This window comes from Sardina pilchardus, chromosome 14 (genome assembly GCF_963854185.1).
Source record: "Sardina pilchardus chromosome 14, fSarPil1.1, whole genome shotgun sequence".
NCBI lineage: Eukaryota > Metazoa > Chordata > Actinopteri > Clupeiformes > Clupeidae > Sardina > Sardina pilchardus.
The window spans coordinates 15,859,434-15,885,987 of NC_085007.1; the positions used below are offsets into that span (position 1 = coordinate 15,859,434).

General features: G+C 45.6%; 1 protein-coding gene across 2 annotated transcripts; it reads right to left on the minus strand.

The window, feature by feature from the left end:
• Positions 1–753: 753 nt before the first annotated feature.
• On the minus strand, positions 754–26,445 carry LOC134100305 (E3 ubiquitin-protein ligase MARCHF3-like). 2 transcript variants are annotated; one of them, XM_062553399.1, is made up of 5 exons: positions 26,305–26,445; positions 12,999–13,324; positions 8,760–8,964; positions 4,965–5,174; positions 754–2,686 (listed from the first exon to the last, which is right to left on the minus strand). In XM_062553399.1, the coding sequence occupies exons 2-5, from the start codon at positions 13,265–13,267 to the stop codon at positions 2,528–2,530; spliced, it is 843 nt and encodes a 280-aa protein (XP_062409383.1). In that variant the 5' UTR covers positions 13,268–13,324; positions 26,305–26,445; the 3' UTR covers positions 754–2,527. The 2 variants fall into 2 exon arrangements, with proteins under 2 accessions (XP_062409383.1, XP_062409384.1); XM_062553400.1 differs by lacking the exon at positions 26,305–26,445 and adding an exon at positions 15,723–16,039.
• Positions 26,446–26,554: the final 109 nt, after the last annotated feature.

Genomic DNA, 26,554 nt, shown 5'->3' on the forward strand with positions numbered 1-26,554 from the left:
ACACAGGCTACTGATCACGGACTGGTGTCCACAGGTTCAACTTGACGGCCAGCTGCCATTTTCCAGATGCACTCACAGAGGTGCATTGACCGAGTCCGACACAGTCACACTACACCATTTTGGTTAAATATTTACCTGCCGAAATCTCAGAAGTTGAGCTGTGAAGAAGCGGCCTACGCAGTGCTCCGACTATGAGGGCCATGTGGAATATCCCATGTGTGTGCGATGCATCAAAAGGACTCCAACGACCTCTCCTGCTCAGAAGACACCCCCATAAACATGACGGTTGTCGGCAGGAGAGGTTATGCCTGGCATTCCGTGTCGTCCTTCACTCTGGCTTAGTTAATCATTCAAACTCCCAGCGGGTTTTGCTTAATGATTTAGGAGAACCGTCTGGGTCTGGCTAAGGTTACGCTGACTTTACTCTTTCAAAGCTGTTCATTACCAAATGACAACTTGTTCTCTCTCTCTTTCTGTGGTGTACCAGACTTTGTATTTGACTAAGTTTGCCCTCTACAGTGAAGCCAGTACAGACCTTTTATCAGACAGGCTCCATGAACATGCATGGACACATCGAATTACTCAAAAGATATACTGAAAATTAAACCAGAACTAAAACCAAATGTACTATTTTTAGAAATAAGCTGACTTCATAATATAAATACTAGGCCAAAGCAAACTAAAAGTAATAGATGAACCAACATAATTGAACAGTTTGAACAGGTGAATGACACTCCCAATAAATACTACTGCTTTATCAATAAAAGTTTCTCAAGTATTTATATTCGTGATGAAGTCTTTGGGACTGATTGGACATAACTGAGATTTTGTGGAAACTTAATATGTACAATAATGTTGCTCCTCACGTGACATCAAACTCAACTTATGACTTTTCCAGATGTGATACTGTTTTGGCCCCAAACACATTTAGTGCATACATGGTTAAGCAGTAGACATATTAAACAAGATGTTTCCTGTCATAGTTGAAGGCATTGGCAGCGACTACAAGTAGAAAGCAAAAGTAAAACAATACACGCACACGCACACACACACACAAAATATCACCAGGACACTGTAGTTGGCAGTGGTGACATTAAAGAATACAAAAAAGTATATTACACAAATAGGAAAAACCAACATAGATCCAATCTACAAAAAAAGGCCCTTAAAGAAAATGTATCTACATCCAATGTTATAGTCAATTATGGTCCACAAAAGTCTCGCAATGTGTGAGTACTTGAAAAAAAAAGTCTACAAAAACGTCCTCCAAATTTGTACTTGAACAAAATGAAATAAAAATTAATTTAAATTTTCCTCAGAGCTCAACACCGATGCTTCATATTGAAAGCAGTAGGGAATTCCAGTGCATCTAACCCTCCTTTTCACTGAGAGGGTTTATTTTCATAAGCACTAGTGCTTCAAAGACAAACAACATAAATGTATAGCAACCTATGGAGCCCCCGAAGGATCATGGTGGCATTATTTTTGCGTTCCCTCACAAAAATGTTGCATTCCCTCTCAATACTTGACAATTTTCTCACAGTAGTTTTGTGTTCCATCCCAATACTTTTGCATTCCCTCCCAACCAAAGTTCTACAAAACCACCACCATGACCCTTACGGGGTTCCATATCATCCAAACCCAAACGCCCCAAAAAACTCCACAATTTGATCTCTAAACGGACTGTTGGTGAATATAACAATAATTACGTGCAATGCTAAATACTTCAGTGTTGTTTTCACTCAAAAAAGCCTTTGTGTAGCCTCACTGCAGCTCCGGACACTACACCCATACTGCATAAATTGTCCTTTCAGCCTGGCAGAGAGCTTATAATGCAACAGTGTCTGTGACTGAGCATTAATATGGAGGCCCAGGGGGTTAGAGGAGGGACAGTGAGAAGAGAAAGGCGTGAAGAGACTTTCTCTTCCTCAGTAACCACCACTGCCTGGGCCTTTTTTTTGTCATCACATATAAACCACCCTTGCACCAGAGGAGCTATTCAGTGGTCTACAGTAAAGACAAATGCGGTTGTTGGCCTACATAGGCGCTCCCAGACGTGTCACTGTATGTGAAACAGGGTTATAGGCAGAGAAGTTTCCTCAGTTAACCTTCCCCCAGATCAAGGTAATCAAAGTTCAAACGTGTGTATGTGTGTCTTGTCATGGCCCTTAACACGTATAAGCATCTCAAATGTGATCCTTCATTTACATAATCATGTTTTAACATCACAACAGAGACTTCTGACCATGTGAGTTTCTTTCATTATCTGAAAACCCAGCAGGTCGATAAAGTCCCAAAAGCCATGCTGAAGTTCCATTAGAGGTGAGGCGGCCATCTTTGTACAGGTAGGGTGCAGTCAGGACCCTTACGAGAGGGTGAGTAAATAAGCTTGCCCTTATCCCCATGGCAACGACAGCATCTCACGCTGGGATGCAACCAGCTTCCCAGCGCCATGCTTCTGGCTCCGCGTTTGTTTCCGTTTGTTTGCTTGGCTTTGGAGTGAGTGTAGGCTGCTGACGGGTCGTCGTCAGACTATTGTCTCTTTCGAGGGCCGTTTGACTCGGGGCGGGCCAGGCAGCGACGGGTTGACCGACGATTCGCCGTGAGTCTTGGGCAGTAGGAGAACCACTCTCTGATTGGTCTGCCGCCACTCGTTGTACAGCCGACAGTGATACCTGAGAGACACCTGTGGGGCGAAAGCAAAGGGGAAGCAATGAGGTTCTGTCCCACATGGGCAAAGAATGACATCAAATACACCAAATGACATTAAAATGACTGTAAAAATGCAAGGATGGACTAGCCTGGCTAGATATCTTTTCAGTGAGATACTCGTCTGGAAAACCATAGTTCACTAACGTTTCCACTGGTAGGCAGATTACCTGCCCTGTCAGCAATGAGAGGGGATGATGCTACAGTATATAGCTATATTGAAATCGAAAAGTGGTTGTGGCAAAACAATTTCAGTTGGAAGAATGTCTACATTTATTTACAGTAAAGGAATGCCCACATAATGTACAGTGTTTCCTGACTACCAATGCTATTTAGTGACAGTTACAGTAAAGTTCAGTTAAGAAGTAGGAAGTAACGTTATGACTTAGCCTACTGAGTAATGTGATTGGTTAGGCTGGACCAATAAGTCAGTGCCCGTCACGTTGCAAGTGTTGGAAAGGAATCCAAAACATGAGTGACCAGACTCTATTCACTTCATGAGTGAGTTTTGTTTACCAAGCTAAGGATGGACAGCATGGTGTCATGTACGGACGCTCTGAAGAAATTCAGCCAAAATTTGCCAAATTAGAGGCAGAGTATGCGTACTAATACTTTTTTTCCTAGCCACAGCATGCATGGAAAACAGATCAAATGGATTCACACAGAATTAACCAAATGGAAACCCAGAATGTAACCTATTTGGTTAATTTCACCTCGGACTGAGACTGTGCAGTTCATCGTTTTTATAGTCAATGAGGTACGCTGATTGACCAAGACAAACATGAATAAAAAAACTGCTCACAGAATGACCAGAAATTATGCAGTAGAGCTCAGCTTCAGCATATTTGTCTTTGTTTACATGTGTGTGTAAACTCAAGAGGTACTAGAGCTTTGGCATACAATCATATTTGCATATTTTAAAATGTTTATACATGACATCATGTTGAATTCTTTGACACTTCTGAGAGGTAAAAACATGTGCTTTAAAACATATTCACTGCGTAAAAATACATTAGCATATTTCAAATCTTGAGGTCGCCCATATATTGCAATGAATTATGCATTAAAGAACAGCACGAACCAAATATTGAACTTGCCTACATTTTGAATTCAGTTAATAGAAAAAGACATCTAATGGGTTTATTTTTTTTTTACCCCGGAGACAAGCTTCAGGGGTCCAATAGAAGCCATCATCTCTGTGGATACCTTCAGGGGGAAATTGAGAAACAGTGTGGTCCATTCCCTGGGCAGGAGTTATTGTTTTGCATTTGCAGATGCCCGGGCTAAAAATATGCTAACGAGAATGTTTATGACCGTCGCACTGCAGTGTCCATTACGATCCACAGTCCAGCAGAGCGAGCTCCTTTGGCCCTAACTCCCTGACTGCCTGTCTAACTGTGTGTCATCGTAACCCGCTGGTTCTTTCAGACAGTGTAATTCTCAGCCTCCCACCACTGCGCAACAGCATATGAGTTAAGACAGCAAATACACATCAGTGGTAAGTACACACTCGGCTAAATACGAGACACTCAACGACTCGGGGACTCATGTTCTCATGTTCTCAATTTCCATAATAGTGATGGACGCTCAGCATTTGGGGTGCTTTTGGGACCAAAAGCCTGAGGTGACCTTTCTTTTCTGTATGCTGCAGCCATTTTTCACTGCTTTTGATGTTTCGTCTTTTCACAGGTTTATTGCGATGATTCACCTGCTTCTGGTGCTCAGATCATCAAACCAGGGTGTCTGACAGTTGCTTCGACTGAACATAATTGAGGGAATGGAGAGTAAGGGAGTGCTTTGTGACTCAGAGGTGAACAACAACAAATAACAAACACAATAAATGTTTTAATGTGCTTGCAGCAATTTGCCGATAATGGTTTTGTTTGAATCAACCTCATCAGTCTGTTTTCGGCACTGAGAGTAAAACACAACATAATGGAGGCAAAGGACAATTGCAAGGTCCCTGACAAGGGAGTCCCTCAATAAAACATACATATCATGTACATGTATAGCTGCTGTAACAATGCACTTTTCTCCATGGTGAGAAAATTAAAGGGTTATCTTTTATCTCCCCCTAAAGGACTATCTCTTATAGCTCCTCTTTTATATTTGTGAGGGCCAACACTGTGTGTGTGTGTGTGTGTGTGTGTGTGTGTGTGTGTGTGTGTGTGTGTGTGTGTGTGTGTGTGTGTGTGTGGAGACTAGTAGGGGCGGGTGTGGGCCGGGTGCGGGCCGGGCGCGGGCCAGGCACTCACCAGCGTCCAGAAGAGGTAAATGGTGAAGAGGGCGACGGTGAGGGCGATGAGGCCCACGGCCTCCAGGCGGCTGGAGAAGTGCAGGTGGTCGACGGCGCCGCGCAGGCACAGCCAGCCCGAGATGGTGGCCAGCGGCGTGATGAGCAGGAAGCACACCATGTCCCCGAAGAGCGTGCGCTTCTCCTGACGCAGGCCCGGGTTACGCACCCACTGACCAGAGAGAGAGAGAGAGAGAGAGAGAGACAGAGAGAGAGAGAGAGAGAGAGCGCAGAGTCAAAACAGGTTTTACTGCTATACACTCTTTTCCTCATTAGCTGTCATGCAAATAAGCATCTTGAACGAAAATTGAGTGAGAGATGAAGATAAGGGAAGAGAAAAGGAATGAGAGACAGAGAGAGAGAGAGAGAGAGAGAAAGCAGGGTCAAAACACATTTCTGTGCTACACTCAATTCGTTATGAATTGTCAAGCAAATAAGCATACTGAATTGAACTGAAAGGGAGAGAGAGAAGGAGTGGGAGAAAGAGAGGAGTTGAGAGAGAGAGAGAGAGCAGGAGATAGAGGAAGGAAAGGATAGAGAGAGGGGGAAAGGGGAGAAAAGAGAGAGAGACAGAGGGAGGGAAACAGGGGGGGTGCAGGCAGAAAGAGAGACTGAGATAAATAGGGAGATAAATAGGGAGAGAACATATTGAAGCCTGATCCAAGCCCATCAGAGAATTGAGTGGAATGAAGTTAATGGGTGGTAAAGGCCATGAATATACAAAGTGCTGCTGCAACAGGCAGTCGCAGTGTTGTATAATAAAAAAAAAAGAGAGAGAAATACCGAGATATTCCTGTCTCCTGTCTGAATCTAAATATGTAAAACTGAACTGCCACAAGGAAGGGACTGATGGCGAGCATTTTCCAACCACTCTGTCTTACTCGAGGGAGAGATAAAGCATTAGATAATCCTGGAAGTAATTAGCCATTGTTCTGCAGAGAGAGAGAGAGAAAGGGAGAGAGAGGGAGATTGAGAGAGAGGAAGAGGGAGAGAGAGAGAGGGAGAGAGGAAGAGGGAAAGAGGGAGAGAGAGAGGAAGAGAGTAGGAGGGAGGGAGAGAGAGAGAGAGAACTGAGCAGCTAGGGCTATATCTCTCCATGCTCGTGGCGGCGTTCGGCTTCTCCGCAGCAGACGCACATCCGTCTGCCCGGTCAGTCCGGCCGGAGATCATTTGGTGCCACGCGGCTCCGTTAAGACCTCGAGCCGAGCGAGTGGACGACGGACACTGAGGGCCGAGGGCTCCTCTAACTGCGTTTGATGTTGATGCATTGGAGAGGCGGCGCGTAAGTGGATTAGAGGCCAACAGGATGTTCGGCTTGTCGAGAAGCCGCCCGCCTCGCCTTGGACCGAATTCAATTAGCATCCTGCCCATGATATTGCTGCCTCCCAGTGACATTCCCAATGACATGGAGCAAAAAAAATGAAAACAAAACTGTGCACCTTGGACCAAAACACACACACACACACACACACACACACACACACACACACAGACACACACACACACAAACAAATACAAATACACAAGGCGTGGCCAAAGACAGCACAAAACACCCATAATCTCAACTGCTTTGTTTTGCAGGCAGCCAGAAAAAGATCATGGACAAACAAACACACACACACACACACACACACACACACACACACACACACACACACACACACACACAAATACACACACACACACACACACACACACACACACACACACACACACACACACAAATACACACACACACAAATACACACACACACACACACACACACACACACAAACAGAGAGACATCATGGTTTTCCTTGCTGTCCAAATCTCGCCTAAAACGGCTGCTAATTCTAAAGCTCTCCAATTCAACTGCGGGCAGCAGTTTGTTTTCTTTCTCTTTTTTGTCATCAGGGCGTAATTACGGCGCCCAGAATGCACTGTGACGAGGAAATAGATGCTCGAACAAACGGGATGAGTTGTGCTCCAGAGCTCGGCAATTATAGCGCTGTTGGGCTAACATGACACGAAACCACAGCGGGAGACATCGCTTAGAACCGCTGCCAGGCCATTACCGACGAGAGAGGACTGGCGCTTCAAGACCTGTCGGCTAAATACTTCATTTAGTTTAGTGGCATCCAACCACCCTCACAGGCAATAAAGAGATGATATTCAAATTTCCCTTTGTGGCCGTTGCTGCTGCTGTTGTTGTTGTTGTTGCTGTTATCGGAGGTCCATTACTGCTCCTCTCGGCACTGAAGCACTGAGTGTAGGCGTCTTCACAGCAGCGCACACAGACACACAGAGGGAAAAAGCTTAGAGGTGCAACTTGGATCTCTCTTTGTTGCCAAAACACCAAAATGCTTCTGGGCCCAGACTGATAATGTAATTCTGAGGAAATGATATGTTTAAAAGGGATTACCAAAAGTCCCTGGGCTTTCGGAGGGGAAACAACATGATCTCATCCTATCACGTTGTTTTATAGGTTGAAACAAATACTGTATACCGGTACATATCTTATATCTTATTTATATATTTTGTATTTTAAATGAGTTTAGTCTGAATTTAAAAAAATAAAATAAAAATATTCTAATTGCTATTTGCTATGTGTAAATGCACAGTCTGATTGAGCTGTGGATTGTGGTCGTGTAGTGGTAAGGCGTGGTGTGGTATCGCGCCTAAGGAATTTAGCTAACATGTAGAGCAACATAAGTCGTGGGTTTGATTCCTGGCTCCCACTGTTGTGCCATTGAGAAAGGCAGCTACCCTTGAGTTACTGAAGGGAGACGGTCCCCTGCAGCTGGTATCTGTGCGTTTCTTAGGATTTAAGTGTCAGGGAAAGGCATAGCCATAGATAGAGTGAGAAAAAGTGAGTTACATTGTACAGTGTGCTGTAAAACACCCATCAACAACCTTATCTGCCAACTGACTCTGAGTTTGACCTCCACCGACAGGCTTTTCACTTTGTGTCGTATCACACTGTGTAAGCGTTGTGGTATTTGTGGCCTACAGTACAATGAGCTGCCCTTTGTGGCCTACAGTACAATGAACACTTCCTCTTGAAAATTCAACTTCAAATTCCTGGAAATTTAACCTGCTTTCGGATATGTAACTAATTCTTGGAAATTTCAGTCAGTTACTAGCAAACAGAGACCCTTTTTCACTGTCGGTCACTAACAACATGTTACTTACTACATAAACATATGATATGGCGCTAACACACAAAGCCCAGATGACTAACTGGGCATGTTGAAACAAATGTGTGTACACGCTAATCGTGTCCAAAGCCCTGCGGTGCTGTTTGTGGGGTTTCGAGCATGTAGCAGTGACAACCTGGGAGACTACTCGAAACAGCTGACACTACACGTGACCACACATGTGTGGGTGTCTATCAATCTACAGATCTGTGAAGGAAGAGTGGGCTCTTTTCACTGAGAGAGTGTGTAAGTGAGACACAAATGCACTAAATGTGTATTTGAGTTCACTGTGCAGTTTTTGCATCATTTTTGCTTTTGTATGCATGTGTGTCTGTGTGAGAGAGAGAGAGAGAGAGAGAAGAAAAACAAGATTGAACGAGAGAAAGAGAGAGGGGAAGATGTGCATAAAGAGCTTGCATGTGGTTGAGACCACACACCAGACAGACACCCATAGACACTCACCCACACCCTCAACCACACCCTCACTCACACCCTGACACACACACACACCCTCACACACACACACCCTCTCACACACACACACACACACACACACATCCGCAATGGTCGCACCGCTCACCTCCAGCAGTGGCCGGGCCTTGCGCTGCACGCTGAACTGGAAGTGGCAGAGCTCGCAGAAGCTGGTGCTGGAGGCGGAGAGCCAGTGCTCCAGGCAGCTGCGGTGGATGGTGGCCAGCGTGCCGGCACACTCGCACGGGGACAGCAGCTCCTCCTGGGCCCCACCCTCATGGCAGATACGACACATGGGCCGCTCCGCCAGCGCACTGAGGGAGAGAGAGAGAGGGAGAGAGAGAGAGGGAGAGAGGGAGAGAAGGAGAGAAGGGGAGAGAGAGAGGGAGAGAGAGAGAGAGGGAGAGAGTGAGTGGGGCTTTTAGAGACTTGACTTTTAAAAAAACTTAACCATACCATTCCAATAGGTAACATTCCATATTAGTGATACTAACCGTCAAAGAAACAATTTACAGCAAGACAAGCATCACCAAAACCAGTTTTTCAAAGGTTGGGAGCGAGAGTACTTGAGTCAATGAGAGAAAGGGAAGCGAAAGTGAGACATTATGTAAAGAGTGTACAGTAGGTTGTTAAGTGTGTATATAAATATAAAAAAGACCGTCAGATACTCTTACAAGCTACATGTGCCGCTACAACACGCCAACGACACAACACAGGAATTCACACAGGAAACCAGTGGCATTAAATATAGTCCTCGTGTAAGCTTAGCATATCAGTGAACGCCATTTGACATGGTCGTAAAAAAGGGTCCTCCATTTGAATTATGATCTGACGCTTCACTTACCGGCTAAAGCTCTGTAATAATAACTCGGTCAAATACAACAAAGACCCTAAAACCTTAAGCATTTTTTTGGTCATTTTGTTTTGAAAGTATAATCAAAATCAGGATTAAGTCAGCATATGTCATTTTTTCCCCTCTTTCATTAACTATATGGGCAGCCATCTCATGATTTACTAATTTCCTATATGGGGCGTAAGCCTCTTATGAAGATTATAATGTGCAGATGTTTGTGTCGTTGTCTTTGTGACACTGTAATCAGCCTGCGGTGGAAGAGCTTCAGGAAATCTCTTCACGTCGTTTGGCCGTGATGTCATCATTCTCATGAGTGTCCACAACAAACAACATACGAGCTGGCCATTCAAAAACAACTTCCAAGTAATCCCCGGCCTTGACTGACCAAATAATCAGGACGTGCATAATATGAATAACATGTCTTTGTAATCTTATGGTGGGCAATGGGCATGTTTAACATTTCAGAAGAAAGGGGATAAAAACTGAGAAAACAAATATCAAACAGTGACCTACATCAGGACGCTGTGTTGAGACTGGCTTGTCTAATGTGTTTTACTTGACGCATGACCATTTCAGTTCCATGAGGTTTTTAGGGTATAAGACGTCTGGCTGATGTTTTGACCCTCTTTGCCCAGTCTCAAAACAGCCATGACGGAGTGTTATCATGAGGAAGGCCACAGAGTAGGCAATGGTGGCTACTAATGGGACGTGAACGTCAAACTTAGCCGCGAGCGTGTCGAGCAGGACAGAAATGATGGTCCCACACTTGACCCAGGGAGCACAGTGAGAGTTCGTCACGCCTTTCTCGCGGTCCGACGGTGCGGGTGTTTCCAAAAAGTATCAACAATTTACTCCGAGGGCCACGGCTTTCATTCTCGCACCTTCAAACAGATGGAATTGGGTTGAGTTTAGACGAGAATAAACCTGAGAGACGGGCGAGGCGCCAGCCCTGTGTGTGTCATCCTGACACGTTCCCCTGGATACGTGGGCTGACTTGGAACCAAGAGCTTTTTCGCTCTCCGCCTAAAAGAGCCGAGGCGTAGAGTACGCAAAAGCACATAACTGATCAGACACTTCCACAGTCTATTTCCAGATGAATTTGCGCACACACACACACACACACACACACACACACACACACACACACACACATTCACACATGTGGGCCGGGTGTATCAGAAATAAATATCCTAATATAAAATGGTTTCTGTGCATGACCGCTATACGAGTGTGTTGTTATCGGACAAAATTCATGGACCGCAATCCAACGCTCGCCAGAGTAACATGCCCACTAACTGGCTTTGCTACCTCTCTATTTATGCTCTGTCCCACGGGGAAGGACTTTATTGATCACCCACACAGGCCTGTAATAACACATAATCTGATCTATAATAAAACATATACAGGCTGAATTTAGTCTGTAAAGCGCTTTGGTTTGTTAATCCCAAAAAAAGATTGATGGTGCCCCTAAATTCTGAACCGAGGGGGCCCCCCTCCTCCTCCTCCTCGCAGGCTTAAGAGTAGCTGCCCTACAAAAGAGCGCGAGCAGATCATTGGGAACCCTTTCAGCCATTAACTGTGCGCGGACATCAAAGCCTCCCCTGCTTTACGCACCAGCGGCCCCTGAGGGGATTTCTCCGCGGCGGCGAGGCGAGAAACCGAGGTGTGGTGCCGTGCCACGCGGGCGTCCGCTAAAGAGATCCAGCGGCCCGTGGCCGTGACTTTTGAAGGTGGGCGCGGGCGGCGGGGGCAGTCTGGCGAGGGGATCCCTCCCGCTGGCGGATTAGGTGGCAAAGGGGGGAACGGGGCCGGTGTGGCCTGGCTATAGGGCTCAGGGGCGGGCGGTGGGTTGGGTCTGAGGCGGCGGTGACCGTGGCAGTGCTAGTGCGAGCGTGTGTTTGGGAGCAGCTGTGGCAGCTGCTGGACGCTAAAGGCCTCTCCTTTGTGTGGGGCAGGGCAGCGTGGAGAGGCCCAGAGGACTGAGGAGGGGCGGGGGGGAAGGGGGGGGGGGCAGATCATTGCTGGGCGGGGTAGCTGGGTGGGGAGCCACTGGAGGTGTGGGACCAGGCACCACACAGGACTGTGACTGATACACTCATGGACACACACACAAATGGACACACACACACACACACACCCATACAGACACACACAGACACACATGCACACACACATGGACATATACAGTACATGGATACAAAGCAACAGATACAGACACATCCATACCAAACACGCTAACACACAAACATGGACACATTCATACATGTAACACACACACATTGATACACATGAACATAATCATGACCCACACACACATTAACCCCCCACATACACATACACACACACACACACACACACACACACACACACACACATTCACACACGTGGGCCGAAGTATCACAAAGCATGCCGTCACGCATGCTAATCAAAGTGCTAAATTTAGACTTTGCTCTCGCCGCCTTCTCGGGTGCAGACAAGCCCGCCGTTTGTTGTGCCTCCACAGCAGTTCGCCCCCACGGGGCCTGTCTGCTTGCCATGTGTGTGTGTGTGTGTGTGTGTGTGTGTGTGTGTGTGTGTGTGTGTGTGTGTGTGAGAGACTGTGACTATAGCTGTCTGGCACTATGAAAAGTTACTCATCTAAAAAAGAAATGCCCCTGAAGACACACCATCACCATCGACCGAACGAAGAAGAAGAAAAAAATCTTGCCATTCAGAATCAGTGACTCCCAACGGCCAAGAACCACCCGAGAACAATAAACAGTAGGGGTTTTTAAAGACAGTGAACCCAGTCAACTCTAGCCTCGAGTCTTTCAATAGGGCAGAATACTGTTGTGCTAAAGTGAAGTTCTACATTGAGTTGTGGTGTGGCTGCCATTGTGGTAATCCTTCCTTGCTTTTCCAATAGCTCTGGAACTGGCGCTCTACGTTCAATCTTCTGCTCACCCATAGAGGGTTTCTGAACTCGGCTTGGGACTTTGGGAAATTCTGGGAATTCACCTCAAATTCATTTAATCTGGTTTTGTAAGTGGCATACTCACAAAAGTATGGTACAAGAAAAAACGACCACAAGCGAAAGACAGCACCCCAGATGGTTCAACGGAGACTGAAAGGGGCAATATTTGGATGAAGATGTGAGAAACTATTGCCTGATCAGATAATATGATCCTAACCTAAATGAGTTAGTCATTCAGGGTCAACTGCTAAAGAAGCCAAAGCCAAAAGCAACATGTCCCCCATTCACAAAGCTAGATATATCTCACGAGTAGCTCCACTGCTTACTTACTTTTGTGGAACTGCTTACATTGCTTAACAATGCTTACATGCGTTCCTTTATTCAACAAACTCATTAAATGGGATTTATCCAAGGTAAGCTACAGTAACAGTACAGATCAGTTATAGTTTGTGCTATATGCATTTCATGAAAATCAACTCCAAAAACTCATTGTTGTTGTCGTATGCGTCGCTACATCGGTTGATGAGCATGGGGCAGCATACCTCTGTTTGGCCAGCGCTCCCACCACGTTGGAGAGAAGCTGCCCGTCCTTGGCGGACACCTGCATGTAGTAGTGCGCCTTGTCGCTGCCGCCGCCCGCCGGGCAGCTCTCGTCCTCCATGGCCTTCCCCGGGAGGGCGGGCTCCAGGCCGCAGTCCACGCTGCAGCTCATTGGCTCAGGGTCGCGCCCGTCGACGCGGTCGCTCAGGGGAGACGAGGCCGAGCGCTCCGGCAGCACCTCGGGTAGCTGGCTGCAGCGGCTGGTTGTCATGGCAGCAGACGGCTGTTGCGCGGCCGACGCCTGTCGTGCTCACAGACCATTCGCCATCTGGGGGAGGTTGGGGAGGGGAGAGGGGGGGGTGGAGAATAAAAGAAAACAAAAGAGAGTGAGCAAATCAGAATAGGTGCACAAGAGAAAGCAGACAGATAATAATGTTAAATAATGACCATACAATGCATACAAAATGGACTCCCACAGCATGAGGTCACTCAGAGTCTGTTCACTTCCTGTCGTGTGTGTGTGTGTGTGTATGTGTGTCTGTGTATGTGTGTGTGTGCGTGCCTGCGTGTGTGTCTCAATGGCTAGCCCTTGAAGGGGAAAAAACTGGAAAATCCACGCCAGTCTGCCAGTGGCTTTAATGTGGCACGAGTGCCTGCTGCCCGCTTCCGATAATAAAGCAGGATATGAAAGACACAAGACAGTCCAACGGCTGTCTGCCTCTGCGTGTCACGTCTCTCTACTGGAGACACATCACATTACACTGATCACAGACTTTCAGAAGGAGACAGAAGAGGAGATGAGGGGAGATGAGGGGAGAGGAGAGAGAGAGAGAGAGAGAGGAGAGGAGAGGAGAGGAGAGAGAGAGGAGAGGAGAGAGAGGAGAGGAGAGAGAGAAAAAGAACAGCTACCCCAGCTGTTAGAACAGCTATAGACATGCCTGTCAGGTAAACCATAACTATGTTGATACAGTACATCACTGAAAAATTATCTACATTTAGGACTAACTGTCTTTAATGTTATGGTTATGGCTATGGGATTTCGTACATGCCTTTGTCTAAAGCGACATACAGATAAAAACAACACAATACTTTAATCGGGCTTGCGTCTACATTTGATCTATTTACAAAAACGTACAATATCTACTAATCGGACCAATTCAGACTTGGCAAGCGAACGACTGAACAGTATAGTCTTGTGTTGGGGAGGTTACAAGGCTATCAAGTATTGTCCAACTCATGAATCAGACATCCCAGTGTTGAAATTGTGAACGACGACGCGGACAATAACTTTGATTGTATCTCTGCACGCATACAGTGGGACATCAGTCCGGGGTCAACCTCCCTCCCCCCTCGTCAACAGTTCTGACATTGTCCCTGTGTGTCAAAGCCGAGCCAACTGAGGCCTTGCTATTGAACCGTGCTCCGCCTTCACCAACCCCCCCCCCCCCCCACCCCAACACCCCCCCCCCCACACTATACGCAAATCGTCCACACAACACACAACCCCAGATGTGTGGACCTCCATACAGAGAGACTCTTTCATGGCCCCCACCACGAGGCAATGACCCCCCTCCACACACACACACACACACTGCCCCCCCCCTTCCCCCCCCCATTCCTTTGCGGTGACGGGACAGCCAAAGTGGCCAAGGCCAGTGTCTCAGTAATTCACTGTGTATGACTGTCAGCAGCGTGTTGGGTGAGGGACGCCCGGAGAGTCGAGCTAACTGGGTGTGGGGTGGGGGGGTGGAGTGGACTGGACTGGACTGGAGGGGAGACTGGAGAGTCGAACAAACAGGAAATTGGCCGTCCGTCTGCAGCATGTGCAGCGCAGCGGAGTAGGCTAAGGGGCAAGTGGAGACTCCCTGATATGTTTCCTCCGAAGCGGCCCTCCGCCCTGTTTCTGTCTCGGCCTTGACCTCTCGAGACTATAGCTCTGGGGCGGAGGGGTGTGAAAAGAACACAGGCGTAGCAAGAACAGGCGTACTCGTACTGTAGCAAGAACAGAGTTGCGAAAAAGATGAATGTTGCAAAATGATTTTTTTTTTTTCACTTTTCCTGCATCAGGAGTTTTGTAATATACAAATGTGTGTGCTCAGCAGCTGTTAAGCGGTTGACTGCAACAATGGGGAAAATGAATATTAAAATGGTGGGATTCAAATTGAGATGGTGGGTGTTTTTGCATCATCATAGTTGACTATAACTGACACACACCATGCCCTTACAAAAGGTTCTGAACAAAAATATCAAATTTTAAAACATTGTACAATGATGCACACTGAAAGAGAGGTTTCACACAGAAAATTCACCAACCCTCTTCTCTAAACAGTCTAAATCTAAGAGTTTTTGAAAAAGAGAATGAGTCATTAGGCCCATCCCATACATGAATATGCATGAGACAACTATGCACACAGACAACTGTTTCCAGATCTATTTGCTTAAAGGACAGATTCGCTCTTGGCAGTCTCGCTATGACCTTAAAGATATCTGGCACTTTAGGAGCACAAAGTGCAACTGGCCCTCTCAGCTAAACATGGATGACACAGCAACATTTCAATTTGAACTTCTATTCATTATGAAAAGAGTAAGATACACATGGATATTAAGCAGCAATAATATATTACACTACGTGCATCAAAAATTGTGATTCACAACACTTGTCATATCCAATCGAAAAGCAACATGGTCAACGCTAACCTACAGAAGAAAGCCGCGGGGGCACTGACCTATATCATGCCTGCTTCACAACACCAGAGGAGATAACTCAGTCTTACATATCGCATGTTGCCACTCCAGTTTGCCAAGATCACGAAGAAAATGGGTGTCTGTTGTTTGTCCGAGTCCTAGCTAAATGAGCATGAGATCCGTGAGAAGCCTGCTTATTCCTGGGCAGAATTGCCGGCTTTGACGGACAGACGCTGTGTTCCCTGCGTGGCCTTTTCCATGTTCCGCGAGTGCTTCCTGTTGCTACTGCACTCACTAACCGGGGTAAAGGCTGGGGGTGAGGGCGGCCATTGACAAAGCCACCAAGCAGCTGCCACCAATAGATGCTGACAGAGCACAGTGACCTAGACTCTAGTGTGTGTGTGCCTGTGTGTGTGTGTGTGTGTGTGTGTGTGTGTGTGTGTGTGTGTGTGTGTGTGTGTGTGTGTGTGTGTCTGTGTGTGCAAACAGCGACTGCCAGCGCGAGGCGAGCGCCTGGTGAAAATGTGCTGCCACAGGGTTCTGTGGGAATGCTCAGTGGGGTTGAAACCAGGGCTAAATTACAGCCACAGGTCAGCGCCATCGCCACACCACCACCATCACTCACTGAGAGCCCCAGCACTGCAGAGTGACTCAATGACTCAGAGGGTGTTGGACAAAATATGCATAACCGACATGAGAGAGCATTTTAGTGTTGAAATAGTATGATTAGCCTGCATGGCAACGTCGGTTTGACACACAAATTGTACAAGTTATTAAGTTATTAAGCCTAAATTAGCATTTATAATAAGCTTCAGCATGACTTACAATGAAATAAAAATGTCATGTAATGTCAAGGTTGGTATGGCACTACGGTGTTATAAAATACACCATTTGTATGTGCAACAGGATTGTGTTCAGTGTCCATTTCATGCCACAGTTTGACAAGATGAGTCAACCATGTGGCGTAAAATGTGCTATATAAATAAATGGACTTGACTTGACTAGACAGTATGCCCTGTTTTCATTGTAAATGGTTGTAAAAAGGCATATCAACTGGCTCATGAGAACCCATCTTGAAATGACCCTTGCACTTTGGAGCGTGCTGGCGGCACAATGCCTCTCCCCTCCGCACCGGCCTCCTCCTGTGCTCCTCTCCACAGGTGCCTCTTCAGTCTGACCGCACGTGGACTCCAAAACACAGTCCACACGTGGACACAACGCCTCGAAAAACATCCTCTCGCCCACCATACAGGGCACTATATAATGAATAACTACAGTATATACAGTACAGTCGCCTAACTGTAGCCTATATAGTGTACTGAGTAGCTCGCCCGCCCCGGAGGCTACAAGCGAGGGGAGGGCAGGAAGAGAGGAGAGGCATGACTCCAGAAGGAAACCAGTGATAAGCAAAAAGGGGAGATATTGTGCTCTTCAGGCCCAGACACAGTCGCAGTCACGCAGGCCTGTGTGGTTTCCTCCTCATCGTGATTAAAGGACTGCAGCATGCTTTGGGAGGGTGATTGCTTTTAATGCGTCCACTAGAGAGGGAGAGGAGAAAAACAGCATTTATTGTGCTGCTGTCTTGAGTGGCTATAGGCTACTGTTTGATTGTTTCCAATTCATGTATTTCCCTCAGTATTATTCTCTTACTAGTTTGTGTTTAGCTTAAAGTGTTATATATTACTGATCAAACGAGGGGGGAGGGGGCTCTACCACAAGGGGCTGCACCATCCGTACCACATTTGGGTGAAAGTGCCAAACGGGGTTCGAATGCGATCCGCGGCCATTTCCCTATCTAATCTCATCTCTCTCTCCCACTCGCTTCCTATCAGTCTTCACTGTCCTATCTGAAGAAAAAAATACTAATAGAATTACATCTGAAAGACCGAAGTCAAAAAGAACAGACTGCCAAAGCACTGGAACAGGGCCCATTTCAAACACTTGGACTCGAGTTGGCCCTGGCTGTCTTTGTTCCCCTATACATAGCCACCTACACCTATAGTCAGGGAGCCATGGGGTCAGACCTGGCTTTGTCGGTTAAAGTTTTTTTTTTTGCAGAATCTAGTAGACTAGGGGTACCTCTTTAAGATTTAAGAGGGTGCCCGGTGATATCCCTTGGGCAATTTCGTATATTAAGCCTTTCTTGTCCAATGTGTTGACTATAAGGCGGATATACTACAGGTGAATAGGGTAAAAAAATTAACAAGCAGATATCACTATGAAACTTCACCAGTTGATTACTTAGATCAATATGAAAAATAAATGTATTACAAGTTTTCTGAAATTTAATGTTTGAATATGCAAATTAGGTATGATGTAATTAAATATGCGCTGATTTGCATAAACGTAAAAATATCAAATCTGAACATTGGGTAAAGCCAGTTTCAATTTTTTTCTTTTCATTTTGTTGACATAAGAGATGAAAAGTATTTTAGAGAGGGAATTATGGATATCTCATTTAGTTATTCAGTAAATCAGAAAATACTATACCAGCCTTTAAAAAATCAATTTTCGCCATGTTTTTTGGAATAAAATGTCATGTAAATCAGGCTAAGAATAATATATCAACAAACCCCTCTGCAAAATCCTTCTAAACATGGTTAGGTATAAGACTGAAAAGTTTGGTGTATGTAGATGCTTGTGAAGTGGAGATTTTGTTCTCCGAGTGAGAGAGGAAACTCATCCATATCCGCCTTATATTCAACACATTGGACAAGAAAGGCTTCATATACGAAATTGCCCAAGGGATATCACCGGGCACCCTCTTAAATCTTAAAGAGGTACACCTACTCTACTAGATTCAGCAAAAAAAAAAACTTTAACCGACAAAAGTGAAGTGTTCCTTTAAGGTTCTCGTGAGCTTTTGGCAGACCAGACCAGTCACTAAGCCATGGGGTCAGGTTGCAACCAACCTAGGTCAGACCTGGTTTTGTTGGTTAAAGTTTTTTTTTTGCTGAATCTAGTAGAGTAGGTGTACCTCTTTAAGATTTAAGAGGGTGCCCGGTGATATCCCTTGGGCAATTTTGTATATTAAGCCTTTCTTGTCCAATGTGTTGAATATAAGGCGGATATGGATGAGTTTCTTCTCTCACTCGAAGAACAAAATCTCCACTTCACAAGCATCTACATACACCAAACTTTTCAGTCTTATACCTAACCATGTTTAGAAGGATTTTGCAGAGGGGTTTGTTGATATATGATTCTTAGCCTGATTTACATGACATTTTATTCCAAAAAACATGGCGAAAATGGATTTTTTAAAGGCTGGTATAGTATTTTCTGATTTACTGAATGACTAAATGAGATATCTATAATTCCCTCTCTAAAATACTTTTCATCTCTTATGTCAACAAAATGAAAAGAAAAAAAATTAAGCTGGCTTTGTCCAATGTTCAGATTTGATCTTTTTACGTTTATGCAAATCAGCGCATATTTAATTACATCATACCTAATTTGCATATTCAAACATTAAATTTCAGAAAACTTGTAATACATTTATTTTTCATATTGATCTAAGTAATCAACTGGTGAAGTTTCATAGTGATATCTGCTTGTTAATTTTTTTACCCTATTCACCTGTAGTATATCCGCCTTATAGTCAACACATTGGACAAGAAAGGCTTAATATATGAAATTGCCCAAGGGATATCACCGGGCACCCTCTTAAATCTTAAAGAGGTACCCCTAGTCTACTAGATTCTGCAAAAAAAAAAACTTTAACCGACAAAGCCAGGTTCACCTAAATTATGGCATTTGGCTCCCGGACTACTAGTGCTGAAGGCTTGTGTATATACTGTGCCACTTCAACTCTCCAGTCAGTGGGTTGTCTCTCTCCTCCATAGTCCATTCACTGTGAACACTGTAGCTGGCTCTGTCAGAGCCCAACTCCGTTCCAAGACTCTAGCCAAACGCACACACACAGACTCGCACACACACACACACAGACACACACACAATGTGCAGTCTGACACACAAGTGCAAATCAAGACCTGAAATAGACGCTGGGGCGTGAGGACTGACACCGGTGCATGTGTGTGTGTGTGTGTGTGTGTGTGTGTGTGTGTGTGTGTGTGTCCATTGCCGAGTCCGAGCTGTGTCGTACATCACCGGGGTGACAAGCGGTCCGGGGATGCCGCGGCCACATGTCGTCGTCCACAGCTGCGGGCTCCAAAGGCGCAGTTGGCCGACACCACTGATCTAGTCCCCCCTACATTCTTTCTCATCAGCAGCAAGCTCGCACGGGCTATCTATCCAGGGCCCAGCGGTCAATGCAGCCAAGCCACAGAGTGGAACAGAAAGAGACGGAGACCGACAAAATTCCAGCGCGGAGACCGCCACAGATAGTAATTACAAGTCGCTGAAAAGCGAGTTCGGTAATTACGAGATTAGTATTGATTTTCAAGGCCGAGTTTTTGTGTGCGTCCAGCACCGAGCTCCGCTTTGAGACGAGCATGTCAGTCGCATCGGCACTAATCCTTTCTGATGGCAAAGTTAAAGAGCTGAAGGAATTTAATGAGCTGGAGATTCTTCAGTTGCAGGAGGAGGACACTCCCGGTCACTGATACACACACACACGCTGATCCCGCAATGGTTTGGTTCATCTAATTACAAACGTTTCATTTTAAGAGAAAGGCCATTTAGAGTTTTGTGTCATTCTGAGGAGGACAGAGTGTATGTCTGGAACTATGATAACTCCTCTTATTGACCAACCACAGCAGTGAACCGTTTAATATAAAGAAGTGATGGGAACAGCTTCCAAGATCATTACGCTTACCATTGCTGAGTCTGTGCACCTTCCTACTGAAATACACTATATTGCCAAAAGTATTCGCTCACCTGCCTTGACTCACATATTATAAACTTCGATCACATCCCATCCTTAATCCATAGGGTTATGATGATGCTAGTCCACCTCTTTGCAGATATAACAGCTTCAACTCTTCAGGGAAGAATTCCACAAGGTTTAGGAGTATGTTCTGGGATTTCTTTTCTTTCAGAAGCGCATTTGTGAGGTCACACACTGATGTTGGACGAGGCGACAGGCTCTCTGTATCCGTTTTAATTCACCCCATAGGTGTTCTATTGGGTTGAGGTCAGGACTTTATGCTGGCCAGTCAAGTTCATCCATACCAGACTCTGTCATCCTTGCCTGTATGGACCTTGCTTTGTGCACTGGTGCACAGTCATGTTGGAACAGGAAGTGGCCATGGAGAGAGAGGAACAGACACCTTTGCACCTTCACACATACAGTACATGTTCATATGCACATCAAGTGTGTAGTTGGCATGTGGTCCCGTGGCCTCTTGTGCAGTAGAAACAAAGCGCAGCCTTCCCACACTAATGTTCAATCTTAAAAGATTGAGCTTAGTATGGTGATAGCCAGACTAAGGTGGTGCCACCATTGCACCCTTTGAGCCACCAAGGCGCTTGCCCTCTAGACAGGAGTCTCAGAGCCTCATTACCAACAGTGTAAAAATGTATTGTGCATTTACAGTATGTGGCTCAAATGGCACATCAAAAGGTCAACAATGGCAGGGTCATGGGTTTGATGCCTAGGCGGCACAAATAGAGAGAGGTGAAGTGTACTTTAATTTTCTATAAGTCACTTTGGATGGGAATTGCTTGTACAATGATAAAGCGTCTAAAACGGCAGGGATGAAATACTATCTATCTGGCTGTGCAATTCTCTGACATTTTGCCTGAAACCTGATGAGGGACCTCGGGGACAGCCGTGCCAAGCACTGCTCTGTTGCGATGGACTTGTGCTTTCGCATTCTTAGGATCCCGAGCACTGTGGGAAAAAGGGACTTTTGTAGCTTTTTTTAAATCTTTTTTTTTTAAAATAGCAACTATCCCCAACTACCCACGTGCTCCACCACCTCCAGGCTCCAGCGCCCACCCTCGCCCCCCCAGAGGAAGGTGACGCCTCCAGCCCGGGCCTCTTGCGATGGGCCACTTCCTCAGTGCAAAACTGACCACATCCAGCGAGTCACGGACTCTGCTTTCATTCCATTCCAAGGGACCCCTCTGCTCCACCACACGTCCCAGTCCCGGTCCGATTTGTGGATGAAGTGTGTGTGTGTGTGTGTGTGTGTGTGTGTGGGGGGGGGTGGTTGAGATGTGGAGCACAGTGGGGGTAAGGGGGGTGGGGATGTGTGTGGGTGGGGAGGAGGGATGTTCTCTCCCAGAACTGGGTCAGTGCATGAGAATCAATCCCATGATGCCTCAGTGCATTCCAAGCCGGACCCCAAAAAACATTTTATGGTTTCCCTCCAAGTTCTCTCACAGACTTTTTAGAACTCCAAAAGGAGAATGGCTTCAGAAATGCAACAAAAAAAACCCATAGTCCAGCTGAGACATTTGAGGAACCACAATCTCTGTGAATGAGGATGTTTGAGAGGAGCCGTCGATTGCTAGACAGTTAGGGAAACCGTTAAATGTGGCCAGACCATTTCAACATATCCTGGGTGTGAAGCACGCAATGTAGGATGTCAGAAAAAAAAGGAAACATGACAAAAGCCACACTGAGCATGATTTCTGGCTTCTCCTGCCATAGCAGGGTGACTGGCATAAAAAAAAGCATAAAACAGGACTAAAACAAAACAACTTTTAGATGCAGGGCCTCTCTGTTGCTTTCTTTCTTCTGTTCTCACCATTTTTCTCTCTCTTTCGCTCTCTCTGTTTCTTACACAAACACAACACCTTCGGCTACCTACATCAATTATACCCCGACAAATACCCTCGCTCTGATAAAAAAACAAACAAACAAAAAAAAACAAGGGGGCACAAATCTGGGGAGAGAGTCAGTTCTAGGGGCAGGGCCCACTGGGTCCTGGGCGCGATGCCAGGGAAGTACAGTGTGGCACAGTGCGACCCCCACAGTGTCATCGTGCCCCATATGCCCTGCGGGGCATTAACGCAGATCAAGCCCAAGTGGATTTCTGCCCTTTGTGTATTCTGCTCTGTGCCCCTCCACTCCTTTCACACAGGCCGGCTCCCACTAATCCAGTGGGCTTTTTCGATCGCTGTGGCACTCGCTGTCCTTGTTCATATCTATCGACAGACAGTGTGTGTGGTGTGTGCGTGTGTGTTTGTATGTATGTGTGTGTGTGTGTGTGTGTGTGTGTGTGTTTGTGTGTGTGTGTGTGTATGTGTGTGTGTGTGTGTGTGTGTGTGGTGTGGTGTGGTGTGGTGTGGTGTGGTATGTGTATGTGTATGTGTATGTGTATGTGTATGTGTATGTGTATGTGTATGTGTGCGTGTGTGTGTGTGTGTGGTGTGTGTGTGCGTGTTTGTGTGCCTATGTGTGTGTGCCTGTGTGTGTGTGTGTGTGTGTGTGTGTGTGTGTGTGTGTGGCCTGTCCTGGAAAAGGATGGGATTCCCAGTGGAGAGGAAGGAAAAGCAAAAATCAATGACGGAAATTGATAGCCAATGGGTATGAGTGGACACGCGCCGCTATGATGTGGTCGGATCGAAAGGTGGGAGTGGACGTCACGTGACGTATTGCGTGTAAACTTGATTTTGAACGACTTGTGTGGGACACTGAATACTTAGCGTCGAGCATCGCTGACCACTGTTGAGCACTTGAGGTGAAGCAATGAGGGCTCCTTGAAATGCACAGATAGTCTAAGGTCTAATGTCAACAAAGGGTGTTCCAGATCGTGTGTACCACTAAATGGGGATTCACTGGTGCCAACGAGATTCTTTGTTTAAAATAACCTGCTAAACTGGACACTACAGTTCCTCGAGAGAAGCCATGGAGATGGAGTGCTCTCCTGCCCAATTAATCCCGGCTCCGCAAAGGTCGTTCAGTAAGAGGATGTTCACATCACGGCCAAAGACCTCAAAGTGACGGCTGCTCAGTTAGCTTCATCCTACATTAACGTCAAATATGGGGAGGATTACTGTGGCTATAGACCATCTCTTCCCCAACAATATGTTACAAATGCGTGCTTTTCTATAAGCTGGGATAAGTGTTTCTGCAAACAGCATGTTTGTTTAGCAATCTCACGCCGTCGTTTAGACAGAGCAGTTACAGCCCTCTGCCTGAATTGCTTAGCAACAGGCCCCTTCGGTGCTTTTGACAGAATAAAGACAAAGACAGAACAAGGGGGAATAGAAATTAATGGCGGCCTTTATGTCTCAGACCTCGAAACGTCACAAAGTGTCTTTTTTGTTTCTCTTCTTTTTTCCCACTTTCGCGATGACTGGCACATCACGAAGGTGCTCATAAACAATAATAAAAAACATGAATAGGTCAGGACGTAGAGGGGAGGAAGGATTTTGAATAGGGAACATCCTCCAGCAAGTTGTTTTTCCCAGACAGTTTGTCCTTCACATAGCTCATTTTACAGTGGCACTTTACACAAGAGACCATCTCTGTTGAATAACTACAGTAGAAGCTACAACTAGAAACTAGAGTCCTCTGTAACAATCCCAGACTGTGGCAAACATAACGATATACTCAAAGACAAAACTGTTAAAAACCATTCAATATGCCATATGTATATGGAGACAAAGATATCATTTTGAAAAGGGATAACAGTGAACACAAACAACCCCAAACAAAGCAACATGCTACAGAAGTACATGTTAGTGTGAGTACTGTGCTATGGGCATCGTCGCAAACTGTTGTGAAGTTCCTCGACTGCAGAAAAGCTTATCTAGTTGTGAAAGAAGCCAGTAGCGTGAGTCTTCTGCGTGATAACAGACATGAGAGATAACATGGGCATACCCACAGCATACAGTGTCTCAAGTGCTATTGACAAACAGCTCATACAGCAAAGTTGTTACAATGACTAACCCAAGGAAACTCTGTTATCATACATTTTATCACACTCCTCAGAAAAGAGTAAACGCTAGGCATATTGAGTTCCAATCTTCCATTGTCCAACACATCTTCCATTGTCACAAACGGCACAATACAATCCTAAGAAAAAAATGAAATGGTACTACTTCTCTTTGTCTTGGCCTCGCAAACGGCATACAGACGAACACACTGTACTGATCTCAGCTCAGGGTAGAATATTATAAAAGACAACTTTCACATGACCAAAACACCATTCCAGACATACTGTAATGATTAGACCACCAACCAGCCAGCACAGTCTCCACAGACTAATCTCCACTACAGTGATCTGATCTGTCTCTCCCTCTCCAACATAGTTTGAGTGGGCCTACATATTCATTTCTTTAGAAGACCATGTCTTCTACTACTTACTTAAAGAATATAAATAAAATGCTAACTGATGCTAACTGGTTCACGGGTGGTGTGCTGGTGACTGGACTGGTTATTAGTGGTAGGTGTCTAGTTATACTGGTTAATTCTATCCAGCAGCACGAGTCAAGAGTTCCATAGTCAGGGACTGGCACAGTTGGCACTGGCAGTGTGTGAATAGTGAGGAATAGTCTACTGCTGACTGTCACCTGACAGTTTTTGATTGTGTGACATCCAAGCCATTCATTTAAACAGTTAGAAATGTATTAATTTCCCTTAACTAATGAGGGCTTTTAATGGTGAAATCTGATGTCAAACATACCCCCTAGAAACATTGCCTAGAGTCAAGTGGCCAGAAAAAGATGGACGTAATTTTCCTGATTGTGCATTATTGTGCATCTATGAGATCTATATTTTCCATTAAGGCTATAAGCTGTTCTGACAGTTGTCCTCTGGCTTGTGTGGCATACACTTTAAAAAGATCTACCAACATCTCAATTATCTCAATATGTCAACTCATCATGATGAAAGTGGGTTAGGCGCAGCGGAGCCAAGGTAAGGCAAATGGTCAAGTTAGGTCAAATGTTACCACACCTCCACGGTTTTCAGTTCCACTTAGTGTCAGGTTGACCACCACAAGTTGAACTGACTATCAAACCGAATGCATAAAAGTCACCATCATCTGAAACACGATTAGAGAATAGAACAGAACACCCCCTCTTTCCCTTGGCAAAGAGAAGTGAGATGTCAAATCGACTCTGGGAATGTGTGCTGTTCACAAGACTACAGGACAGAACAGAACAGAACAGCACAGTTTTCCCTCTTTTCTCATGGCAAAGAGCACGGGATCGGACAACTCCGATGCTGCAACAGCTGAGAGTGAAGGCAACTGGAGGAGTAATGTACTGAGTAATCATCCCTTCGCAGCAAATGTGACATCCATTGGGTTGGCATTTTAAACAGGCGCTTCTGGCGAGCTGATGGGTCGCGTGATACGCAGACATTTTTTGTCATGTCGAGAGAACCAAGATCACTTCCATTGTTTTGAAAGAAATTCTGACAGATATTTTGAAACAACAATAACAGTCTACACGTGAGCTGCCATGATTCCGGTAGTAGCCTACATATTTAATATGGTCTCAGTTTTTCGCCGTCCATGGACAACGTCCGTTTACGCACGACATTAGTTTTGAGCACATGGTATACATTAAACTATAACGTAAATGCTATTTACTGTAGCATACCTCATGAATGCTTTATCAATTGATTGTTCTCCAGTAAATGGCTGATCTGACGAAACGACCACCCGACCCCTCCTTGCCCAAGGCGATTCACTCGGTCGAATAGGAGTCATACCCCCAGGCTTCATTATAGGACTTTAAAAACATTAAGTGTGAGTCGCTTACCTTAAATCAGTGTCCGTGAAGTTGACTAGCCCTCCTGTTATTAGGCTATAACCATTCGCTTTGAATTGAACAGAAAACAACTTCCCGATACGGGCTTTTTGCAAGAGCTAGAAAAAAAAACACGCCAACTTCCACGGTCAGCTGTTGAGTGCGCGAATGTCTGGCTAGTCCGACGTTTAGTATAACGGTTCGTCCCAGCCAATCAGATTATTACAATAACAAAACTTACCACCAATGGGAGGGTCTCCGC

Coding starts and splice junctions, on each gene's coding strand:
- LOC134100305 (XM_062553399.1), bottom strand. CDS start 13,267: ATGACAACCAGCCGCTGCAGCCAGCTACCCGAGGTGCTGCCGGAGCGC. Junction 5,175..8,759: donor AGGCCCGGCCACTGCTGGAG/GTGAGCGGTGCG, acceptor CTCTCTGGTCAG/TGGGTGCGTAACCCGGGCCT. Junction 2,687..4,964: donor TTTACCTCTTCTGGACGCTG/GTGAGTGCCTGG, acceptor TTCGCCCCACAG/GTGTCTCTCAGGTATCACTG.